Here is a 21,829-nt window from a genome sequence, read left to right on the forward strand (position 1 = left end):
GCTCTATAATACTACATACTTGTAGACGTTTCACTTCTAGACACCATTAGGACTATTCTGCTCTATAATACTACATACTTGTAGACGTTTCACTTCTAGACACCATTAGGACTATTCTGCTCTATAATACTACATACTTGTAGACGTTTCACTTCTAGACACCATTAGGACTATTCTGCTCTATAATACTACATACTTGTAGACGTTTCACTTCTAGACACCATTAGGACTATTCTGCTCTATAATACTACATACTTGTAGACGTTTCACTTCTAGACACCATTAGGACTATTCTGCTCTATAATACTACATACTTGTAGACGTTTCACTTCTAGACACCATTAGGACTATTCTGCTCTATAATACTACATACTTGTAGACGTTTCACTTCTAGACACCATTAGGACTATTCTGCTCTATAATACTACATACTTGTAGACGTTTCACTTCTAGACACCATTAGGACTATTCTGCTCTATAATACTACATACTTGTAGACGTTTCACTTCTAGACACCATTAGGACTATTCTGCTCTATAATACTACATACTTGTAGACGTTTCAGACACCATTAGGACTATTCTGCTCTATAATACTACATACTTGTAGACGTTTCACTTCTAGACACCATTAGGACTATTCTGCTCTATAATACTACATACTTGTAGACGTTTCACTTCTAGACACCATTAGGACTATTCTGCTCTATAATACTACATACTTGTAGACGTTTCACTTCTAGACACCATTAGGACTATTCTGCTCTATAATACTACATACTTGTAGACGTTTCACTTCTAGACACCATTAGGACTATTCTGCTCTATAATACTACATACTTGTAGACGTTTCACTTCTAGACACCATTAGGACTATTCTGCTCTATAATACTACATACTTGTAGACGTTTCACTTCTAGACACCATTAGGACTATTCTGCTCTATAATACTACATACTTGTAGACGTTTCACTTCTAGACACCATTAGGACTATTCTGCTCTATAATACTACATACTTGTAGACGTTTCACTTCTAGACACCATTAGGACTATTCTGCTCTATAATACTACATACTTGTAGACGTTTCACTTCTAGACACCATTAGGACTATTCTGCTCTATAATACTACATACTTGTAGACGTTTCACTTCTAGACACCATTAGGACTATTCTGCTCTATAATACTACATACTTGTAGACGTTTCACTTCTAGACACCATTAGGACTATTCTGCTCTATAATACTACATACTTGTAGACGTTTCACTTCTAGACACCATTAGGACTATTCTGCTCTATTACTACATACTTGTAGACGTTTCACTTCTAGACACCATTAGGACTATTCTGCTCTATAATACTACATACTTGTAGACGTTTCACTTGTAGACACCATTAGGACTATTCTGCTCTATAATACTACATACTTGTAGACGTTTCACTTCTAGACACCATTAGGACTATTCTGCTCTATAATACTACATACTTGTAGACGTTTCACTTCTAGACACCATTAGGACTATTCTGCTCTATAATACTACATACTTGTAGACGTTTCACTTCTAGACACCATTAGGACTATTCTGCTCTATAATACTACATACTTGTAGACGTTTCACTTCTAGACACCATTAGGACCACAACATATACTAATTTGGTCAGAAATTACCAGATAATATAAAATATGGATATTGTTTACAAAAAAAATGATCTGACTTTTCACATTTCTTCCATTCATCACTCAAATACAGGTAACTGCAAAAATAATGACAACATTTGAGTAGATGAGGGATACAAAGTATATTGAAAAGCCGGTGATTCCACACAAGTGAGTTCATTAATAAATTAACATCCCATCATGCTTAGGGGTCATGTATAAAAATGGGCAGACCATTATTTTGTTTATTCCATATATCACACAAATACTATATCACAGTGGTACAGTGTACCCTATACCAAAATATACCAAGGCCTACTCTTCTAAGCTGTAATGGCATATCCTGCTATTCAATACAGCACTGCCCTAAACTGCCCCGTGCTATTCCCTGGCCTGCCCCCCCCCCCCCCCCCCCCTATGCTATTCCCTGGCCTCCCTATGCTACACAGTCTAGTGTTCTAATCTAAACAGAACTGTATCAGTGTGCCCGTCATGCTTTTTAAAGGAGAGAGAGCTCAGCTTCCTTCCTGTTTAGGGATTCCTCCACCCTCCACTGCATCCCTCCTTCCCATTCCTCCCTCCATCCCTCCTCCCCATTCCCCCTCCATCCCTCCTCCCCATTCCCCCTCCATCCCTCCTCCTCCATCCCTCCTCCCCATTCCCCCTCCATCCCTCCTCCCCCATTTCCTGCTCCATCCCTCCCTCCAACCCTCCTCCCCATTCCCCCTCCATCCCTCCTCCCCATTCCCCCCATCCATCCCTCCTCCATCCATCCCTCCTCCCCATTCCCCCTCCATCCCTCCTCCCATTCCCCCTCCATCCCTCCCTCCATCCCTCCATCCCTCTTCCCTCCTCCCACCTCCCCATTCCCCCTCCATCCCTCCCTCCATCCCTCCTCCCCCATTCCCCCTCCATCCCTCCCCTCCCTCCCTCCTCCCCATTCCCTGCTCCATCCATCCCTCCATCCCTCCTCCCCATCCCCCATCCCCCTCCATCCCTCCCCATTCCTGCTCCATCCCCCTCCCCATTCCCCCTCCATCCCTCCTCCCCATTCCCTGCTCCATCCCTCCCTCCATCCCTCCTCCCCATTCCCTGCTCCATCCCTCCCTCCATCCTCCTCCCCATTCCCTGCTCCATCCCTCCCTACACCCTCCTCCCCATTCCCCCTCCCTCCATCCCTCCTTCCCATTCCTCCCTCCATCCCTCCTCCCCATTCCCCCTCCATCCCTCCTCCCCATTCCCTGCTCCATCCCTCCCTCCATCCCTCCTCCCCATTCCCCCTCCATCCCTCCTCCTCCATCCCTCCCTCCCCATTCCCCCTCCATCCCTCCTCCCTCCCTCCTCCCCACTCCCCCTCCATCCCCCCTCCTCCCCCCATTCCCCCTCTATCCCTCCTCCACATTCCCCCCTCCATCCCTCCTCCCCATTCCCCCTCCATCCCTCCTCCCTCCATCCCTCCTCCCATTCCCCTCCATCCCTCCCCCTCCTTCCCTCCACCCTCATTCCCTCCCTCCTTCCCTCCACCCCATTCCCCCTGCTCCCCATTCCCCCTCCATCCCTCCCTCCATCCCTCCTCCCCCATTCCCTGCTCCATCCCTCCCTACACCCTCCTCCCCATTCCCCCTCCATCCCTCCCTCCATCCCTCCTCCCCATTCCTCCCCCTCCCTCCCTCCATCCCTCCTCCCCATTCCCCCTCCATCCCTCCCGCCATCCCTCCTCCCCATTCCCTGCTCCATCACTCCCTAGACCCTCCTCCCCATCCCTACCTCCATCCCTCCCCATCCATCCCTCCTCCCCATTCCTGCTCCATCCCTCCCTCCATCCCTCCCTACACCCTCCTCCCCATTCCCCCTCCATCCCTCCCCCTCCATCCCTCCCTACACCCTCCTCCCCATTCCCTGCCCATCCCTCCTCCATCCCTCCCTCCACCCCCTCCTCCCCATTCCCCCTCCATCCCTCCCCCTCCATCCCTCCTCCCCATTCCCTGCTCCATCCCCACCCTCCATCCCTCCTCCCCATTCCCCCTCCATCCCTCCCCCCATCCCTCCTCCCCATTCCCCCTCCATCCCTCCTCCCCATTCCCCCTCCATCCCTCCCTCCATCCCTCCTCCCCATTCCCCCTCCATCCCTCCCGCCATCCCTCCTCCCCATTCCTGCTCCATCCCTCCCTAGACCCTCCTCCCCATCCCTACCTCCATCCCCTCCCCCTCCATCCCTCCTCCCCATTCCCTGCTCCATCCCTCCCTCCATCCCTCCTCCCCATTCCCCCTCCATCCCTCCTCCCCATTCCCTGCTCCATCCTCCCCCCCTCCATCCCTCCTCCCCCCCTCCATCCCTCCTCCATCCCTCCTCCCTCATTCCCCCTCCATCCCTCCCTCCATCCTCCTCCCCCATTCCCCCTCCATCCCTCCCTCCACCCCATTCCTGCTCCATCCCTTGATCAATGTATCTGTATCCCTCCCTCCACCCCTCCCTACACCCTCCTCCCCATTCCCCCTCCATCCCCTCCTCCCTCCATCCCCCTCCATCCCCATTCCCCCTTCATCCCTCCCTACACCTCCTCCCCATTCCCCCCTCCATCCCTCCCTCCATCCCTCCACCCCATTCCCCCTCCATCCCTCCCCTACACCCTCCTCCCCATTCCCTGCTCCATCCCTCCCTCCTCCCCATTCCCCTCCATCCCTCCCCTCCTTCCCTCCACCCCATTCCCTCCCTCCTTCCCTCCACCCATTCCCCCCCTCCCCATTCCCCCTCCATCCCTCCCTCCATCCTCCTCCCCATTCCTGCTCCATCCTCCCTGCACCCCTCACCCTCCTCCCCATTCCCCCTCCATCCCTCCTCCATCCCTCCTCCCCATTCCCCCCTGCTCCATCCCTCCTCCCCATTCCCCCTCCATCCCTCCCTCCATCCCTCCTCCCCATTCCCCCCATCCATCCCTCCTCCCCATTCCCCCTCCATCCCTCCCTCCATCCTCCTCCCCATCCTCCTCCCCATTCCCCCTCCATCCCTCCCTCCATCCCTCCTCCCCATTCCCCCTCCATCCCTCCCTCCATCCCTCCTCCCCCATTCCCCCTCCATCCCTCCCCCATCCCTCCTCCCCATTCCCTGCTCCATCCCTCCCTAGACCCTCCTCCCCATTCCCCTGCTCCCCTCCCATCCCTCCCTCCATCCCTCCTCCCCATTCCCTGCTCCATCCCCTCCCTACACCCCTCCTCCCCATTCCCCCCTCCTCCATCCCTCCTTCCCATTCCTCCCTCCATCCCTCCTCCCCATTCCCTGCCTCCATCCCTCCCTCCATCCCTCCTCCCCATTCCCCCTCCATCCCTCCTCCCTCCATCCCTCCTCCCCATTCCCCCTCCATCCCTCCTCCTCCCTCCCCCCTCCCCACTCCCCTCCATCCCCCTCCTCCTCCTCCCCATTCCCCCTCCATCCCTCCTCCACATTCCCCCTCCATCCCTCCTCCCCATTCCCCCCCTCCATCCCTCCTCCCTCCATCCCTCCTCCCCATTCCCCCTCTGTCCCTCCACCCCATTCCCCTCCCTCCTTCCCTCCACCCCATTCCCCCTCCTCCCCATTCCCCCTCCATCCCTCCTCCCCATTCCCTGCTCCATCCCCTCCCCCTCCACCCTCCTCCCCATTCCCCCCCCCTCCATCCCTCCCTCCATCCCTCCTCCCCATTCCCCCTCCATCCCTCCCTCCATCCCTCCTCCCCATTCCCCCTCCATCCCTCCCTCCTCATCCCTCCTCCCCATTCCTCCACCCCATCCCTCCCTAGACCCTCCTCCCCCCATCCCTCCCTCCCATCCCTCCTCCCCATTCCCCCCCATCCCTCCCGCCATCCCTCCTCCCCATTCCCTGCTCCATCCCTCCCTCCCACCCTCCTCCCCATCCCTACCTCCATCCCTCCCCTCCATCCCTCCTCCCCATTCCCCCTCCTCCATCCTCCCCATCCCTCCATCCTCCCTACCCCTCCTCCCCATTCCCCCCTCCATCCCTCCCTCCATCCCCCTACACCCATCCTCCCCATTCCCTGCTCCATCCCTCCCTCCATCCCCCTCCACCCTCCTCCCCATTCCCCCTCCATCCCTCCCTCCATCCCTCCTCCCCATTCCTGCTCCATCCCCCTCCATCCCTCCTCCCCATTCCCCCTCCATCCCTCCCTCCATCCCCATCCCTCCCCATTCCCCCTCCCCATCCCTCCCTCCATCCCTCCTCCCCATTCCCCCTCCATCCCTCCCTCCCCCATCCCTCCTCCCCATTCCCTGCTCCATCCCTCCCTAGACCCTCCTCCCCATCCCTACCTCCATCCCCTCCTCCCTCCATCCCTCCTCCCCATTCCCTGCTCCATCCCTCCCCCATCCCTCCTCCCCATTCCCCTCCATCCCTCCTCCCCATTCCCCCATCCCTCCCTCCATCCCTCCTCCCCCTCCATCCCATCCCTCCATCCCTCCTCCCCATTCCCCCTCCATCCCTCCCTCCATCCCTCCTCCCCATTCCCCCTCCCATCCCCATCCCTCCACCCCATTCCCTGCTCCATCCCTTGACAATGTATCTGTATCCCTCCCTCCACCCCTCCTCCCCCTCCACCCTCCTCCCCATTCCCCCTCCATCCCTCCATCCCCCATCCCCCTCCATCCCTCCTCCCCATTCCCCCTCCATCCCTCCCTCCTCCTACCCCTCCTCCCCATTCCCCCTCCATCCCTCCCTCCATCCCTGCACCCCATTCCCCCTCCATCCCTCCCTACACCCTCCTCCCCATTCCCTGCTCCATCCCTCCCTCCTCCCCATTCCCCCTCCATCCCTCCCTCCTTCCCTCCTTCCCTCCACCCCATTCCCTCCCTCCTTCCCTCCACCACATTCCCCATCCCTCCTCCCCATTCCCCCTCCATCCCCTCCATCCCTCCTCCCCATTCCATCCCTCCTCCCATTCCCTGCTCCATCCCTCCCTCCATCCCTCCTCCCATTCCCCCTCCATCCCTCCCTCCATCCCTCCTCCCCATTCCATCCCTCCCCCTCTCCATCCCTCCTCCCCATTCCCCCTCCATCCCTCCTCCCCATTCCCTCCTCCATCCCTCCCCCTCCATCCCTCCTCCCCCTCCATCCCTCCCTCCATCCCTCCTCCCCATTCCCCCCTCCCTCCATCCCTCCTCCCCATTCCCCCTCCATCCTTCCCTCCATCCCTCCCTCCCCATTCCCCCTCCATCCCTCCCCATCCCTCCTCCCCATTCCTGCTCCATCCCTCCTGACCCTCCTCCCCATCCCTACCTCCATCCCCTCCCCTCCATCCCTCCTCCCCATTCCCTGCTCCATCCCTCCCTCCATCCCTCCTCCCCATTCCCCCTCCATCCCTCCTCCCCATTCCCTGCTCCATCCCTCCCTCCATCCCTCCTCCCCCTCCATCCCTCCCTCCATCCCTCCTCCCCATTCCCCCTCCATCCCTCCCCTCCATCCCTCCTCCCCATTCCCCCCTCCATCCCTCCCTCCACCCCATTCCCTGCTCCATCCCTTGACAATGTATCTGTATCCCTCCCTCCACCCCTCCCTACACCCTCCTCCCCATTCCCCCCTCCATCCCCTCCTCCCTCCATCCCTCCACCCCATTCCCCCTCCATCCCTCCCTACACCCTCCTCCCCATTCCCTGCTCCATCCCTCCCTCCATCCCTCCTCCCCATTCCCCCTCCATCCCCCCATCCCTCCTCCATCCCCATCCTCCCATTCCCCCTCCATCCCTCCCTCCATCCCTCCTCCCCATTCCCCCTCCATCCCTCCCTCCATCCCTCCACCCCATTCCCCCCATCCATCCCTCCCTACACCCTCCTCCCCATTCCCTGCTCCATCCCTCCCTCCTCCCCATTCCCCCTCCATCCCTCCCTCCTTCCCTCCACCCCATTCCCTCCCTCCTTCCCTCCACCACATTCCCCCTCCTCCCCATTCCCCCTCCATCCCTCCCTCCATCCCTCCTCCCCATTCCCTGCTCCATCCCTCCCTACACCCTCCTCCCCCATTCCCCCTCCATCCCTCCTCCCCATTCCCTGCTCCATCCCTCCTCCCCATTCCCCCTCCATCCCTCCCTCCATCCCTCCTCCCCATTCCCCCTCCATCCCTCCTCCCATTCCCCCTCCATCCCTCCCTCCATCCCTCCTCCCCATCCCTCCTCCCCATTCCCCCTCCATCCCTCCTCCATCCCTCCTCCCCATTCCCTGCTCCATCCCTCCCTAGACCCTCCTCCCCATCCCTACCTCCATCCCTCCCTCCTCCCCATTCCCTGCTTCATCCCTCCCTCCATCCCTCCTCCCCATTCCCCCTCCATCCCTCCCTCCACCCCATTCCCTGCTCCATCCCTTGACAATGTATCTGTATCCTCCCTCCACCCCTCCCTACACCCTCCTCCCCATTCCCCCTCCATCCCCTCCTCCCTCCATCCCTCCCTACACCTCCTCCCCATTCCCCCTCCATCCCTCCCCCCCTCCATCCCTCCACCCCATTCCCCCCTCCATCCCTCCCTACACCCTCCTCCCCATTCCCTGCTCCATCCCTCCCTCCATCCCTCCTCCCCATTCCCCCCTCCATCCCTCCGTCCTTCCCTCCACCCCATCCCTCCCTCCTCCTTCCCTCCACCCCATTCCCCCCATCCCCATTCCCTCCTCCATCCCCCTCCCCCTCCATCCCTCCTCCCCATTCCCTGCTCCATCCCTCCTCCATCCTCCTCCCCATTCCCCCTCCATCCCTCCCTCCATCCCTCCTCCCCATTCCCTGCTCCATCCCTTCCTCCATCCCTCCTCCCCATTCCCCCTCCCCTCCATCCCTCCCTCCATCCCTCCTCCCCATTCCCCCTCCATCCCTCCCTCCATCCCTCCTCCCCATTCCCTGCTCCATCCCTCCCTAGACCCTCCTCCCCATCCCTACCTCCATCCCCTCCCCCTCCATCCCCCTCCTCCCCATTCCCTCCTCCATCCCTCCCCCTCCATCCCTCCTCCCCATTCCCCCCCTCCATCCCTCCCTCCACCCCATTCCCTGCTCCATCCCTCCCTCCATCCCTCCTCCCCATTCCCTGCTTCATCCCTCCCTCCATCCCTCCTCCCCATTCCCCCTCCATCCCTCCCTCCACCCCATTCCATCCTCCATCCCTTGACAATAAAACTGTATCCATCCCTCCCACCCCTCCCTACACCCTCCATCCCCTCCTCCCTCCATCCCTCCTCCCCATTCCCCCCCTCCATCCCTCCCTACACCCCATCCTCCCCAATCCCTGCTCCATCCCTCCCTCCATCCCTCCTCCCCATTCCCTGCTCCATCCCTCCCTACACCCTCCTCCCCATTCCCCCTCCATCCTCCTCCCCATTCCCCCCTCCATCCCTCCTCCCTCCATCCCTCCTCCCCATTCCCCCCTCTATCCCTCCTCCCTCCATCCCTCCTCCCTCCATCCCTCCTCCCCATTCCCCCTCCATCCCTCCTCCCTCCATCCCTCCTCCCCATTCCCCCTCCATCCCTCCCTCCATCCCTCCTCCCAATTCCCCCTCCATCCCTCCTCCCCATTGCCTGCTCCATCCCTCCCTCCATCCCTCCTCCCCATTCCCTGCTCCATCCCCCTCCATCCCTCCTCCCCCCATTCCCTGCTCGATCCCTCCCTCCATCCCTCCTCCCCATTCCCCCTCCATCCCTCCTCCCCATTCCCTGCTCCATCCCTCCCTCCTCCCCATTCCCCCTCCATCCCTCCTCCCCATTCCCTGCTCCATCCCTCCCTCCATCCCTCCTCCCCATTCCCTGCTCCATCCCTCCCTACACCCTCCTCCCCATTCCCCCCTCCATCCCTCCCTCTATCCCTCCCTGCTCCATCCCTTGACAATGTATCTGTATCCCTCCCTAAAGGCCAGAGCTCGTAGTGTGACCTTGTCTTCCATCAGGGAGGGCGTCCCGTCTTGAGAGTATAAAGAGCTGGGCCAGCGTCCAAAATGGCCCCCTATTCCCTATATCCCTCAAACTCAACTCTGGACCTCCAAGCCAGTTCCACTGCATTGTTTCCATTGTTGCCCTCTAATCAGGGCCTGATTTAGACCTGGGACAACAGGTGTGTGCAATTAATTATCAGGTAGAACAGAAAAGCAGCAGGCTCCAGACCTCGTAGGGTAAGAGTTTAGTACCCCTGCCCTATATAGTGCATAGGAATTTGGTCAAAAGTAGTGCACTATATAGGGAATAGGGTGCCATTTATTCTCTGTTTAACACCCCTTTAATGTCATCATGAAATATGAGGTCATTAGGAGATATTAAAACACTGCTGACAAACTCATTAACAGGAGACATTAAACGGGGCGGGGGTTGATTAATCCGCTTTAACGATTATTTTTAAGTGGTTCTGGTTTAAACTTAATACAGATTTACTGGGGATCTAACTGAAGACAAAACAGTAACACTGTGTGAAGGGTAGGGAGTCGAGAGGCCCTGAAGGGCAGGATAAAGTCGTTGGCGTTTGACCACAGCATGTGTCCTCTCTCCTTCAATACCTTTTAGCTGAACTTCAAAGGCTCAAGGGGAACCAAAATGATTTCCAAACCATCCCAACACTCCTACATTTTGTTAGTGGTTCAGACTTTTGTGATGGAGATCATTAGAAATATACCTATTTTAAAGGTATTCAACAAAGGCTGCACACACACACAGGTTTTTTTGTAAGCCATCTCTCAGACCTTCAAAGCGCAATTATCTGATCCAAACTATTTTGTTTTGACCCAATAATTTACTGTTTGACCCAATAATCTATCTGATTGGTTCCAAAAAAACAACATTTTCTCGTCATGTTGTTTTGGACTACTGAAATCTGATTGTGGCATATGAGGTCTGTGTGTTTATGTAGAAATGTCACCCTCTTGTGGAATGGAAAAATAACAACAATTTGGATGATCCGGAAATGATGTTTTCATGACGTACATCCGTCATACCAACCAATCGGCGTGTACGTTTCCCACGTCTCCCTCCACAACCAGCTAGTTAGCTTTTTAGCTAAAGGATACGGAACCCGAAAACCAAGGCGAACAACGCATTTTCTTTAATTTGTTAACGTTTACTGATACAACAAACGCGATCAATAATCAGCGTTTGTTTACGGTTTGTAACGCGCGTGAAAACGTACCTCTTTATCGAGGGTAGCGTCGCATTACCTTGTATTTTTCACTGCGCCGGTTTTATGTGAGCACAAAGGCCCACACAAGCCCGCTGTTTCCAAGCATGTATCCTTGGGGTACTAACTACGGCGGTGGCCATCAACCACCTTCGCAGCAGAACTTCGGCGCACCGTCTCCTCAAGGCGAAGGCTTCGCAGGTGGATTCGGGAGTTATGGAGCCGCTACGCCCGCAGCGGCACCCGGTTCCACTTTCAACAGCCTGCGGGAGCAGCATCTCCAGCAGATGCAGCAGCTGCAACAGCTCCACCAAAAACAGCTCCAATCCGTGCTGCACCACGACAGGAACGTAGATGCAAACCCCTATGGCGGCGGTGGTACTGCGGCCGAATCGTGGCAAGGCAGTTCGGGATATGGGTATGGTTCAACGGGGGCCGGTGCCCCTTCCCCTTATCAAGATGACCATCAGACCATGCAAGCCGGTCCGCCCGGACCACAGCAGCCGCCGCTACCGCCACAGTCCCCGCAGTCCAAGGAGGCCCAGCCTCCCCCACCAGATTCGACCCTTCCGGTACCCACTCAGAACAATGGTACTCCAGCGACTAAAGAGGTAAACAAGAAAGAATCTTTGGCCTCGAAAGACCAGGCACATTCCTCTGGTTCGGAGGAGGAAAAGCCCGATTTTACGTCAATGTCGCTGCAGGTAATATCTTGAATGTGTATTTCACATTGCTGCAGTAGATCTCCTTTCCACGACGGCATGCAAACGTACCCGTACTTCATCTCAGGAATGACGAGAATGTAACTTATATGATTTGTAATTTACTCACATTGCATCGAGAAGTCGTTGTTTCTGCGTGCTATTGTCATAGCCTGACCCCAGATTTGTTTATGTTGTATATAGCAAGCTCCTATGATTTATCAATGACCGTAGGAGTCTGCAAAACAGATCTGGGACCATGCTAGTAGTGTTGTTAGTTTCTAAATGTATTGTGATCTTCTCATCACCCATCTTCTTGCATGAGATAAGCCTACTTATCATTCCCCCAATCATATCTCAGAGCAGGGTTTTAACTATAACACAGTAGTAGCTATTTTTATTCCATGATATTTACAACAAGCAGGAAGGGAAAGGGGGCTGCACATCCTAACCAGCGTGTCTAATATTGTCATGTTGATATGATGTTTGTTGTTGTCGTCCAGGAGCAGCAGCAGTATTGGTACAAGCAGCATCTCCAGAATCTGCAGAGGCTGAAGGCCAAACAGGGTCAGGGTGATGGCCCAACGCCCCGGCCCCACTCGGCAGCCGCGCCTCCCCCTCCATCGGAACCCCCTAAGAACGCCCCTCCACCACCCCCACCCAAAGAGGAGCCCCCGCCACCACCTCCACCGGAGGACAAAACGGTAAAGGAGAAACCTGACCGTTTCACATGTCTGAGATTCGAATTGTGCGTAAATATATTGGTCTGTGAGACATATCCCATTTATAACAGATGATGTGTTACCTGTAAAAAAAAAAAAACACAACAACATGAATTAGTGGGATTTTTCTCTGTGTATGAAAGGGATACTGCGGACAATCGTCTCCCGAGAGTCTGATATGTTTTGAAATTCAATATCTTCAGAATGTAATCGGACTGTGTGGTAACGATTCAGTGATATGGTAGGTATTCACGTATCGGTTTACCAATGTCACAGGAGGGAAAAAATACAAATAATTGAACGGGAATGTTATTTAAGCTTCCTCACGCTACAGAAACAAAGAGAAAGGCTCTCGTCCCTGTGTGTCGTTCTGGTAGCGTGGACAAGGCTGAAGGACTCTACGTAAACGTAGCGTGGACAAGGCTGAAGGACTCTACGTAAACGTAGCGTGGACAAGGCTGAAGGACTCTTCGTAAACGTAGCGTGGACAAGGCTGAAGGACTCTACGTAAACGTAGCGTGGACAAGGCTGAAGGACTCTACGTAAACGTAGCGTGGACAAGGCTGAAGGACTCTACGTAAACGTAGCGTGGACAAGGCTGAAGGACTCTACGTAAACGTAGCGTGGACAAGGCTGAAGGACTCTACGTAAACGTAGCGTGGACAAGGCTGAAGGACTCTTCGTAAACGTAGCGTGGACAAGGCTGAAGGACTCTACGTAAACGTAGCGTGGACAAGGCTGAAGGACTCTACGTGGCGTAGCGTGGACAAGGCTGAAGGACTCTTCGTAAACGTAGCGTGGACAAGGCTGAAGGACTCTACGTAAACGTAGCGTGGACAAGGCTGAAGGACTCTACGTAAACGTAGCGTGGACAAGGCTGAAGGACTCTACGTAAACGTAGCGTGGACAAGGCTGAAGGACTCTACGTAAACGTAGCGTGGACAAGGCTGAAGGACTCTACGTAAACGTAGCGTGGACAAGGCTGAAGGACTCTACGTACGTCTGTAGCGTGGGACAAGGCTGAAGGACTCTACGTAAACGTAGCGTGGACAAGGCTGAAGGACTCTACGTAAACGTAGCGTGGACAAGGCTGAAGGACTCTACGTAAACGTAGCGTGGACAAGGCTGAAGGACTCTACGTAAACGTAGCGTGGACAAGGCTGAAGGACTCTACGTAAACGTAGCGTGGACAAGGCTGAAGGACTCTACGTAACGTAGCGTGGACAAGGCTGAAGGACTCTACGTAAACGTGGCGTGGACAAGGCTGAAGGACTCTACGTAAACGTAGCGTGGACAAGGCTGAAGGACTCTACGTAAACGTAGCGTGGACAAGGCTGAAGGACTCTACGTAAACGTAGCGTGGACAAGGCTGAAGGACTCTACGTAAACGTAGCGTCGAAGCTTCATCTTCGTCGCTCTCTGCGTAGTTCTACGTACTTTTGTGCAGATGAATATTTAGAACGGATCGTATTATGATGATCCGTTGCTCTGTTTGCGTAGACTTTGTGGAGCCCTTAACTCCTCCAAGGCTTCCTTACTTAGTTAGTTTGGGTTAACTTTACTACAAGGTACACTCCTCTCCACCTGCAGCCTGCACCCCCAGCCCAGGACCCAGCAGAGGTGGCCCGGCTGAAGCAGCTTCAGAGTGCAGCGGCCCAGTGGCAGCAGGCCCAGCAGCAGAGAGCGGGCTACCAGTACCAAGCCCTGATGCGGCACCATGCTCAGCTACAGGTCATCCTCAACCAGTACCAGCAGTGTATCCAACAACCTGCACAGCTAGAGGTAAGTAAGGATCTACACTGACACAATATTATTTCCATCCTTTCTAACTAGGACACTGTCTAACTAGGACACTGTCTAACTAGGACACTGTCTAACTAGGACACTGTCTAACTATGTCTAACTAGGACACTGTCTAACTAGGACACTGTCTAACTAGGACACTGTCTAACTATGTCTAACTAGGACACTGTCTAACTAGGACACTGTCTAACTAGGACACTGTCTAACTAGGACACTGTCTAACTATGTCTAACTATGACACTGTCTAACTAGGACACTGTCTAACTAGGACACTGTCTAACTAGGACACTGTCTAACTAGGACACTGTCTAACTATGTCTAACTATGACACTGTCTAACTAGGACACTGTCTAACTAGGACACTGTCTAACTAGGACACTGTCTAACTAGGACACTGTCTAACTAGGACATGTCTAACTAGGACACTGTCTAACTAGGACACTGTCTAACTATGTCTAACTAGGACACTGTCTAACTAGGACACTGTCTAACTAGGACACTGTCTAACTAGGACACTGTCTAACTAGGACACTGTCTAACTATGTCTAACTAGGACACTGTCTAACTATGTCTAACTAGGACACTGTCTAACTAGGACACTGTCTAACTAGGACACTGTCTAACTAGGACACTGTCTAACTAGGACACTGTCTAACTAGGACACTGTCTAACTAGGACACTGTCTAACTATGTCTAACTAGGACACTGTCTAACTAGGACACTGTCTAACTAGGACACTGTCTAACTAGGACACTGTCTAACTATGTCTAACTAGGACACTGTCTAACTAGGACCTGTCTAACTAGGACATGTCTAACTAGGACACTGTCTAACTAGGACACTGTCTAACTAGAACACTGTCTAACTAGGACACTGTCTAACTAGGACACTGTCTAACTATGTCTAACTAGGACACTGTCTAACTAGGACACTGTCTAACTAGGACACTGTCTAACTATGTCTAACTAGGACACTGTCTAACTATGTCTAACTAGGACACTGTCTAACTAGGACCTGTCTAACTAGGACATGTCTAACTAGGACACTGTCTAACTAGGACACTGTCTAACTAGGACACTGTCTAACTAGGACACTGTCTAACTAGGACACTGTCTAACTATGTCTAACTAGGACACTGTCTAACTAGGACACTGTCTAACTAGGACACTGTCTAACTAGGACACTGTCTAACTAGGACACTGTCTAACTAGGACACTGTCTAACTAGGACACTGTCTAACTAGGACACTGTCTAACTAGGACACTGTCTAACTAGGACACTGTCTAACTAGGACACTGTCTAACTAGGACACTGTCTAACTAGGACACTGTCTAACTAGGACACTGTCTAACTAGGACACTGTCTAACTAGGACACTGTCTAACTAGGACACTGTCTAACTAGGACACTGTCTAACTAGGACACTGTCTAACTAGGACACTGTCTAACTAGGACACTGTCTAACTAGGACACTGTCTAACTAGGACACTGTCTAACTAGGACACTGTCTAACTAGGACACTGTCTAACTAGGACACTGTCTAACTAGGACACTGTCTAACTAGGACACTGTCTAACTATGTCTAACTAGGACACTGTCTAACTAGGACACTGTCTAACTAGAACACTGTCTAACTAGGACACTGTCTAACTAGGGCACTGTCTAACTAGGGCACTGTCTAACTAGGACACTGTCTAACTAGGACACTGTCTAACTAGGACACTGTCTAACTGTCTAACTAGGACACTGTCTAACTAGGACACTGTCTAACTAGGACACTGTCTAACTAGGACACTGTCTAACTGTCTAACTAGGACACTGTCTAACTAGGACACTGTCTAACTAGGACACTGTCTAACTGTCTAACTAGGACACTGTCTAACTAGGACACTGTCTAACTGTCTAACTAGGACACTGTCTAACTAGGACACTGTCTAACTAGGACACTGTCTAACTAGGACACTGTCTAACTATGTCTAACTAGGACACTGTCTAACTAGGACACTGTCTAACACTGTCTAACTAGGACACTGTCTAACTAGGACACTGTCTAACTAGGACACTGTCTAACTATGTCTAACTAGGACACTGTCTAACTATGTCTAACTAGGACACTGTCTAACTATGTCTAACTAGGACACTGTCTAACTATGTCTAACTAGGACACTGTCTAACTAGGACACTGTCTAACTGTCTAACTAGGACACTGTCTAACTATGACACTGTCTAACTATGACACTGTCTAACTAGGACACTGTCTAACTAGGACACTGTCTAACTAGGACACTGTCTAACTATGTCTAACTAGGACACTGTCTAACTAGGACACTGTCTAACTATGTCTAACTAGGACACTGTCTAACTAGGACACTGTCTAACTATGTCTAACTAGGACACTGTCTAACTAGGACACTGTCTAACTATGTCTAACTAGGACACTGTCTAACTAGGACACTGTCTAACTAGGACACTGTCTAACTAGGACACTGTCTAACTAGGACACTGTCTAACTGTCCAACTAGGACACTGTCTAACTATGTCTAACTAGGACACTGTCTAACTAGGACACTGTCTAACTAGGACACTGTCTAACTAGGACAGTCTAACTAGGACACTGTCTAACTATGTCTAACTAGGACACTGTCTAACTATGTCTAACTAGGACACTGTCTAACTATGTCTAACTAGGACACTGTCTAACTAGGACACTGTCTAACTAGGACATTGTCTAACTAGGACACTGTCTAACTATGTCTAACTATGTCTAACTAGGACACTGTCTAACTATGTCTAACTAGGACTATGTCTAACTAGGACTATGTCTAACTAGGACTATGTCTAACTAGGCCTAGGACACTGTCTAACTAGGACACTGTCTAACTAGGACACTGTCTAACTAACTAGGACACTGTCTAACTGTCTAACTAGGACACTGTCTAACTATGTCTAACTAGGACACTGTCTAACTAGGACACTGTCTAACTAGGACACTGTCTAACTAGGACACTGTCTAACTGTCTAACTAGGACACTGTCTAACTAGGACACTGTCTAACTAGGACACTGTCTAACTAGGACTATGTCTAACTAGGCCTATGACACTGTCTAACTAGGACACTGTCTAACTAGGACACTGTCTAACTGTCTAACTAGGACACTGTCTAACTATGTCTAACTAGGACTATGTCTAACTAGGCCTATGACACTGTCTAACTAGGACACTGTCTAACTAGGACACTGTCTAACTAGGACACTGTCTAACTAGGACACTGTCTAACTATGACACTGTCTAATTATGTCTAACTAGGACACTGTCTAACTATGACACTGTCTAACTATGTCTAACTAGGACTATGTCTAACTAGGCCTATGACACTGTCTAACTAGGACACTGTCTAACTAGGACACTGTCTAACTAGGACACTGTCTAACTAGGACACTGTCTAACTATGACACTGTCTAATTATGTCTAACTAGGACACTGTCTAACTATGACACTGTCTAATTATGTCTAACTAGGACACTGTCTAACTAGGACACTGTCCAACTAGGACTATGTCTAACTAGGACTATGTCTAACTATGACACTGTCTAACTATGACACTGTCTAATTATGTCTAACTAGGACACTGTCTAACTAGGACACTGTCTAATTATGTCTAACTAGGACACTGTCTAACTAGGACACTGTCTAACTATGACACTGTCTAACTATGACACTGTCTAACTATGACACTGTCTAACTATGACACTGTCTAACTATGACACTGTCTAACTATGACACTGTCTAACTAGGACACTGTCTAATTATGTCTAACTAGGACACTGTCTAACTATGTCTAACTAGGACACTGTCTAACTAGGACACTGTCTAACTAGGACACTGTCTAACTAGGACACTGTCTAACTAGGACACTGTCTAACTAGGACACTGTCTAACTAGGACACTGTCTAACTAGGACTATGTCTAACTAGGACACTGTCTAACTATGTCTAACTAGGACACTGTCTAACTAGGACACTGTCTAACTATGTCTAACTAGGACACTGTCTAACTAGGACACTGTCTAACTAGGACACTGTCTAACTATGTCTAACTAGGACACTGTCTAACTAGGACACTGTCTAACTAGGACACTGTCTAACTATGTCTAACTAGGACACTGTCTAACTAGGACACTGTCTAACTGTCTAACTAGGACACTGTCTAACTAGGACACTGTCTAACTGTCTAACTAGGACACTGTCTAACTAGGACACTGTCTAACTAGGACACTGTCTAACTAGGACACTGTCTAACTATGTCTAACTAGGACACTGTCTAACTAGGACACTGTCTAACTATGTCTAACTAGGACACTGTCTAACTAGGACACTGTCTAACTATGTCTAACTAGGACACTGTCTAACTAGGACTAAATATGACGAACTAGGTCTAACTAGGACTAACTAGGTCTTACTGGACCTAGGACTACTACTGAATCTAACAGCTTTATACAAGGTTGTGGTCTGTTCAGCTAGTGTGATGCTAGTGTGATGCTAATAGCAGTCGACTTTATTTGCACAGCGTCTTGCATTGATAAAATAAAATAACATTTTGGAGTGAGCATAGAAAGCACACTCTTTGCTCCTGTCAAAGTGTGTGTTGTCTCTTTGCTGTCAGGGCATTTTGTAGTTTCGTTTTGAAAAACGAAGCCTGTTCTATTCTCCTCAATGTCCTCCTCCGTAGACGATGCCATGGACACGCAGCTTCAATTTCCACTTTTTTTAAACATGTATTTTTGTCCAATTCCAGTTTTTCTTGTTCCCGCCTGTGTAGACGATGTCTATGGCCATGCAGCTGAGTCACTATGAGAAGCAGCAGCAGCAGTTTGGCCCGGTGTTTGGAGACTGGGGCCGCACCTTCAGCCAATGGCAAGAGCAGTTCCAGTCCTACCCACATAAAGACCAGCTACAGGACTACGAGTTACAGTGGAAACAGTGGCAGGAACAGATGAACTCCACCTCAGCACACCTACAGGTACAACCAGACAAACTCCATCTCAGCACACCTACAGGTACAACCAGACAGACTCCACCTCAGCACACCTACAGGTACAGTACAACCAGACAAACTCCACCTCAGCACACCTACAGGTACAACCAGACAAACTCCACCTCAGCACACCTACAGGTACAACCAGACAAACTCCACCTCAGCACACCTACAGGTACAACCAGACAAACTCCACCTCAGCACACCTACAGGTACAACCAGACAAACTCCACCTCAGCACACCTACAGGTACAACCAGACAAACTCCACCTCAGCACACCTACAGGTACAACCAGACAAACTCCACCTCAGCACACCTACAGGTACAACCAGACAAACTCCACCTCAGCACACCTACAGGTACAACCAGACAAACTCCACCTCAGCACACCTACAGGTACAACCAGACAAACTCCACCTCAGCACACCTACAGGTACAACCCGACAACACCTCAACTACAGGTACAACCAGACAAACTCCACCTCAGCACACCTACAGGTACAACCAGACAAACTCAGCACACTCAGCACACCCAGCACACCTACAGGTACAACCAGACAAACTCCACCTCAGCACACCTACAGGTACAACCAGACAAACTCCACCTCAGCACACCTACAGGTACAACCAGACAAACTCACCTCAGCACACCTACAGGTACAACCAGACAAACTCCACCTCAGCACACCTACAGGTACAACCAGACAAACTCCACCTCAGCTCCACCTCAGCACACCTACAGGTACAACCAGACAAACTCCACCTCAGCACACCTACAGGTACAACCCGACAAACTCCACCTCAGCACACCTACAGGTACAACCAGACAAACTCCACCTCAGCACACCTACAGGTACAACCCGACAAACTCCACCTCAGCACACCTACAGGTACAACCAGACAAACTCCACCTCAGCACACCTACAGGTACAACCAGACAAACTCCACCTCAGCACACCTACAGGTACAACCAGACAAACTCCACCTCAGCACACCTACAGGTACAACCAGACAAACTCCACCTCAGCACACCTACAGGTACAACCAGACAAACTCCACCTCAGCACACCTACAGGTACAACCAGACAAACTCCACCTCAGCACACCTACAGGTACAACCAGACAAACTCCACCTCAGCACACCTACAGGTACAACCAGACAAACTCCACCTCAGCACACCTACAGGTACAACCAGACAAACTCCACCTCAGCACACCTACAGGTACAACCAGACAAACTCCACCTCAGCACACCTACAGGTACAACCAGACAAACTCCACCTCAGCACACCTACAGGTACAGTACAACCCGACAAACTCCACCTCAGCACACCTACAGGTACAACCAGACAAACTCCACCTCAGCACACCTACAGGTACAACCAGACAAACTCCACCTCAGCACACCTACAGGTACAACCAGACAAACTCCACCTCAGCACACCTACAGGTACAACCAGACAAACTCCACCTCAGCACACCTACAGGTACAACCAGACAAACTCCACCTCAGCACACCTACAGGTACAACCAGACAAACTCCACCTCAGCACACCCAGACAAACTCCACCTCAGCACACAGGTACAACCAGACAAACTCCACCTCAGCACACCTACAGGTACAGTACAACCCGACAAACTCCACCTCAGCACACCTACAGGTACAACCAGACAAACTCCACCTCAGCACACCTACAGGTACAACCAGACAAACTCCACCTCAGCACACCTACAGGTACAACCAGACAAACTCCACCTCAGCACACCTACAGGTACAACCAGACAAACTCCACCTCAGCACACCTACAGGTACAACCAGACAAACTCCACCTCAGCACACCTACAGGTACAGTACAACCCGACAAACTCCACCTCAGCACACCTACAGGTACAACCAGACAACCTCCACCTCAGCACACCTACAGGTACAGTACAACCTGAAGAGGAGGGACCCTCCCCTCTGGGGTCTATTCAGTAGGATGTAATGTTACAGGACTTTTTAATTTATTAATTTTTTTTTAGATATGATCGTCTGTCGCATACAATGAGGGACTAGATTCAGCTGTAGTCGTTGCGTTTCTATCTGCAGAGTTCCCGAAGTGTTTTACGTTACTGAGTAAACCCCCCCTGGGCAGCTTCATGTAAAGGCGCTGCTGATGTGGAAAAAGGGGTCGTCATATATTTGATTGATTCGTTGCAGGAGAGGGTCACCACCCTGCGAGCCACGCAGCAACAGTACGGAGGCGTCGGCAGCGATGGTGGTGGACAGTACAGAGCTGATCAATATGGTAGTAGTGACCGGTATGGTACTGGAGGGTACGGGGACCAGTACAACCAATATGGTCAGTACACACAATCTGGACCGGACTCGCAGATTCAACAAGGTCACATGGTGAGCCCGTCCGTGCCATCCCAGCCAGGTAGCCAGCCATCGTCCACCTCTGGATCCATGTTGCAGGGCCCTCGACCAGGGCAGCAAGGCCCCTCAAACGCCCAACGCATGGGAACCCCCACAGGAGAACCACACCAAGGGCCTCAGGCAGAGCAGTACAACCTGTCTGGACCTCCAGGGAGAGGGGCGGGCCCAGGAGGGAGAGGGGCGGGCCCAGCAGGGAGAGGGGCGGGCCCAGGAGGGAGAGGGGCGGGCCCAGGAGGGAGAGGGGCGGGCCCAGGAGGGAGAGGGGCGGCCAGATCACCAGTTCCACCACCAGGACAGCCTCCACACTACCAAAGCCCCAGAGGACCAAGGTAACTTGTGTACTCATGGCATAATGATATTGAAACGGTGTGAT

General features: G+C 52.1%; 1 protein-coding gene across 1 annotated transcript in view; it reads left to right on the forward strand.

Annotated features, from left to right (window-relative positions):
• The first annotated feature begins 10,639 nt into the window (after positions 1 to 10,639).
• The window catches only part of LOC115140368 (YLP motif-containing protein 1-like), a 70,596-nt gene continuing 59,406 nt past the window's right edge, over positions 10,640 to 21,829 (forward strand). The window contains exons 1-5 of the mRNA XM_065026164.1: positions 10,640 to 11,481; positions 11,982 to 12,182; positions 13,791 to 13,982; positions 18,821 to 19,021; positions 21,238 to 21,785. Coding sequence (XP_064882236.1) covers positions 10,885 to 11,481; positions 11,982 to 12,182; positions 13,791 to 13,982; positions 18,821 to 19,021; positions 21,238 to 21,785 — 1,739 coding nt within the window. The 5' untranslated portion in view covers positions 10,640 to 10,884. The remainder of the gene's footprint in view (positions 11,482 to 11,981; positions 12,183 to 13,790; positions 13,983 to 18,820; positions 19,022 to 21,237; positions 21,786 to 21,829) is intronic.

The sequence above is a fragment of the Oncorhynchus nerka genome, linkage group LG13 (assembly GCF_034236695.1).
Source record: "Oncorhynchus nerka isolate Pitt River linkage group LG13, Oner_Uvic_2.0, whole genome shotgun sequence".
Classification (NCBI taxonomy): Eukaryota; Metazoa; Chordata; class Actinopteri; order Salmoniformes; family Salmonidae; genus Oncorhynchus; species Oncorhynchus nerka.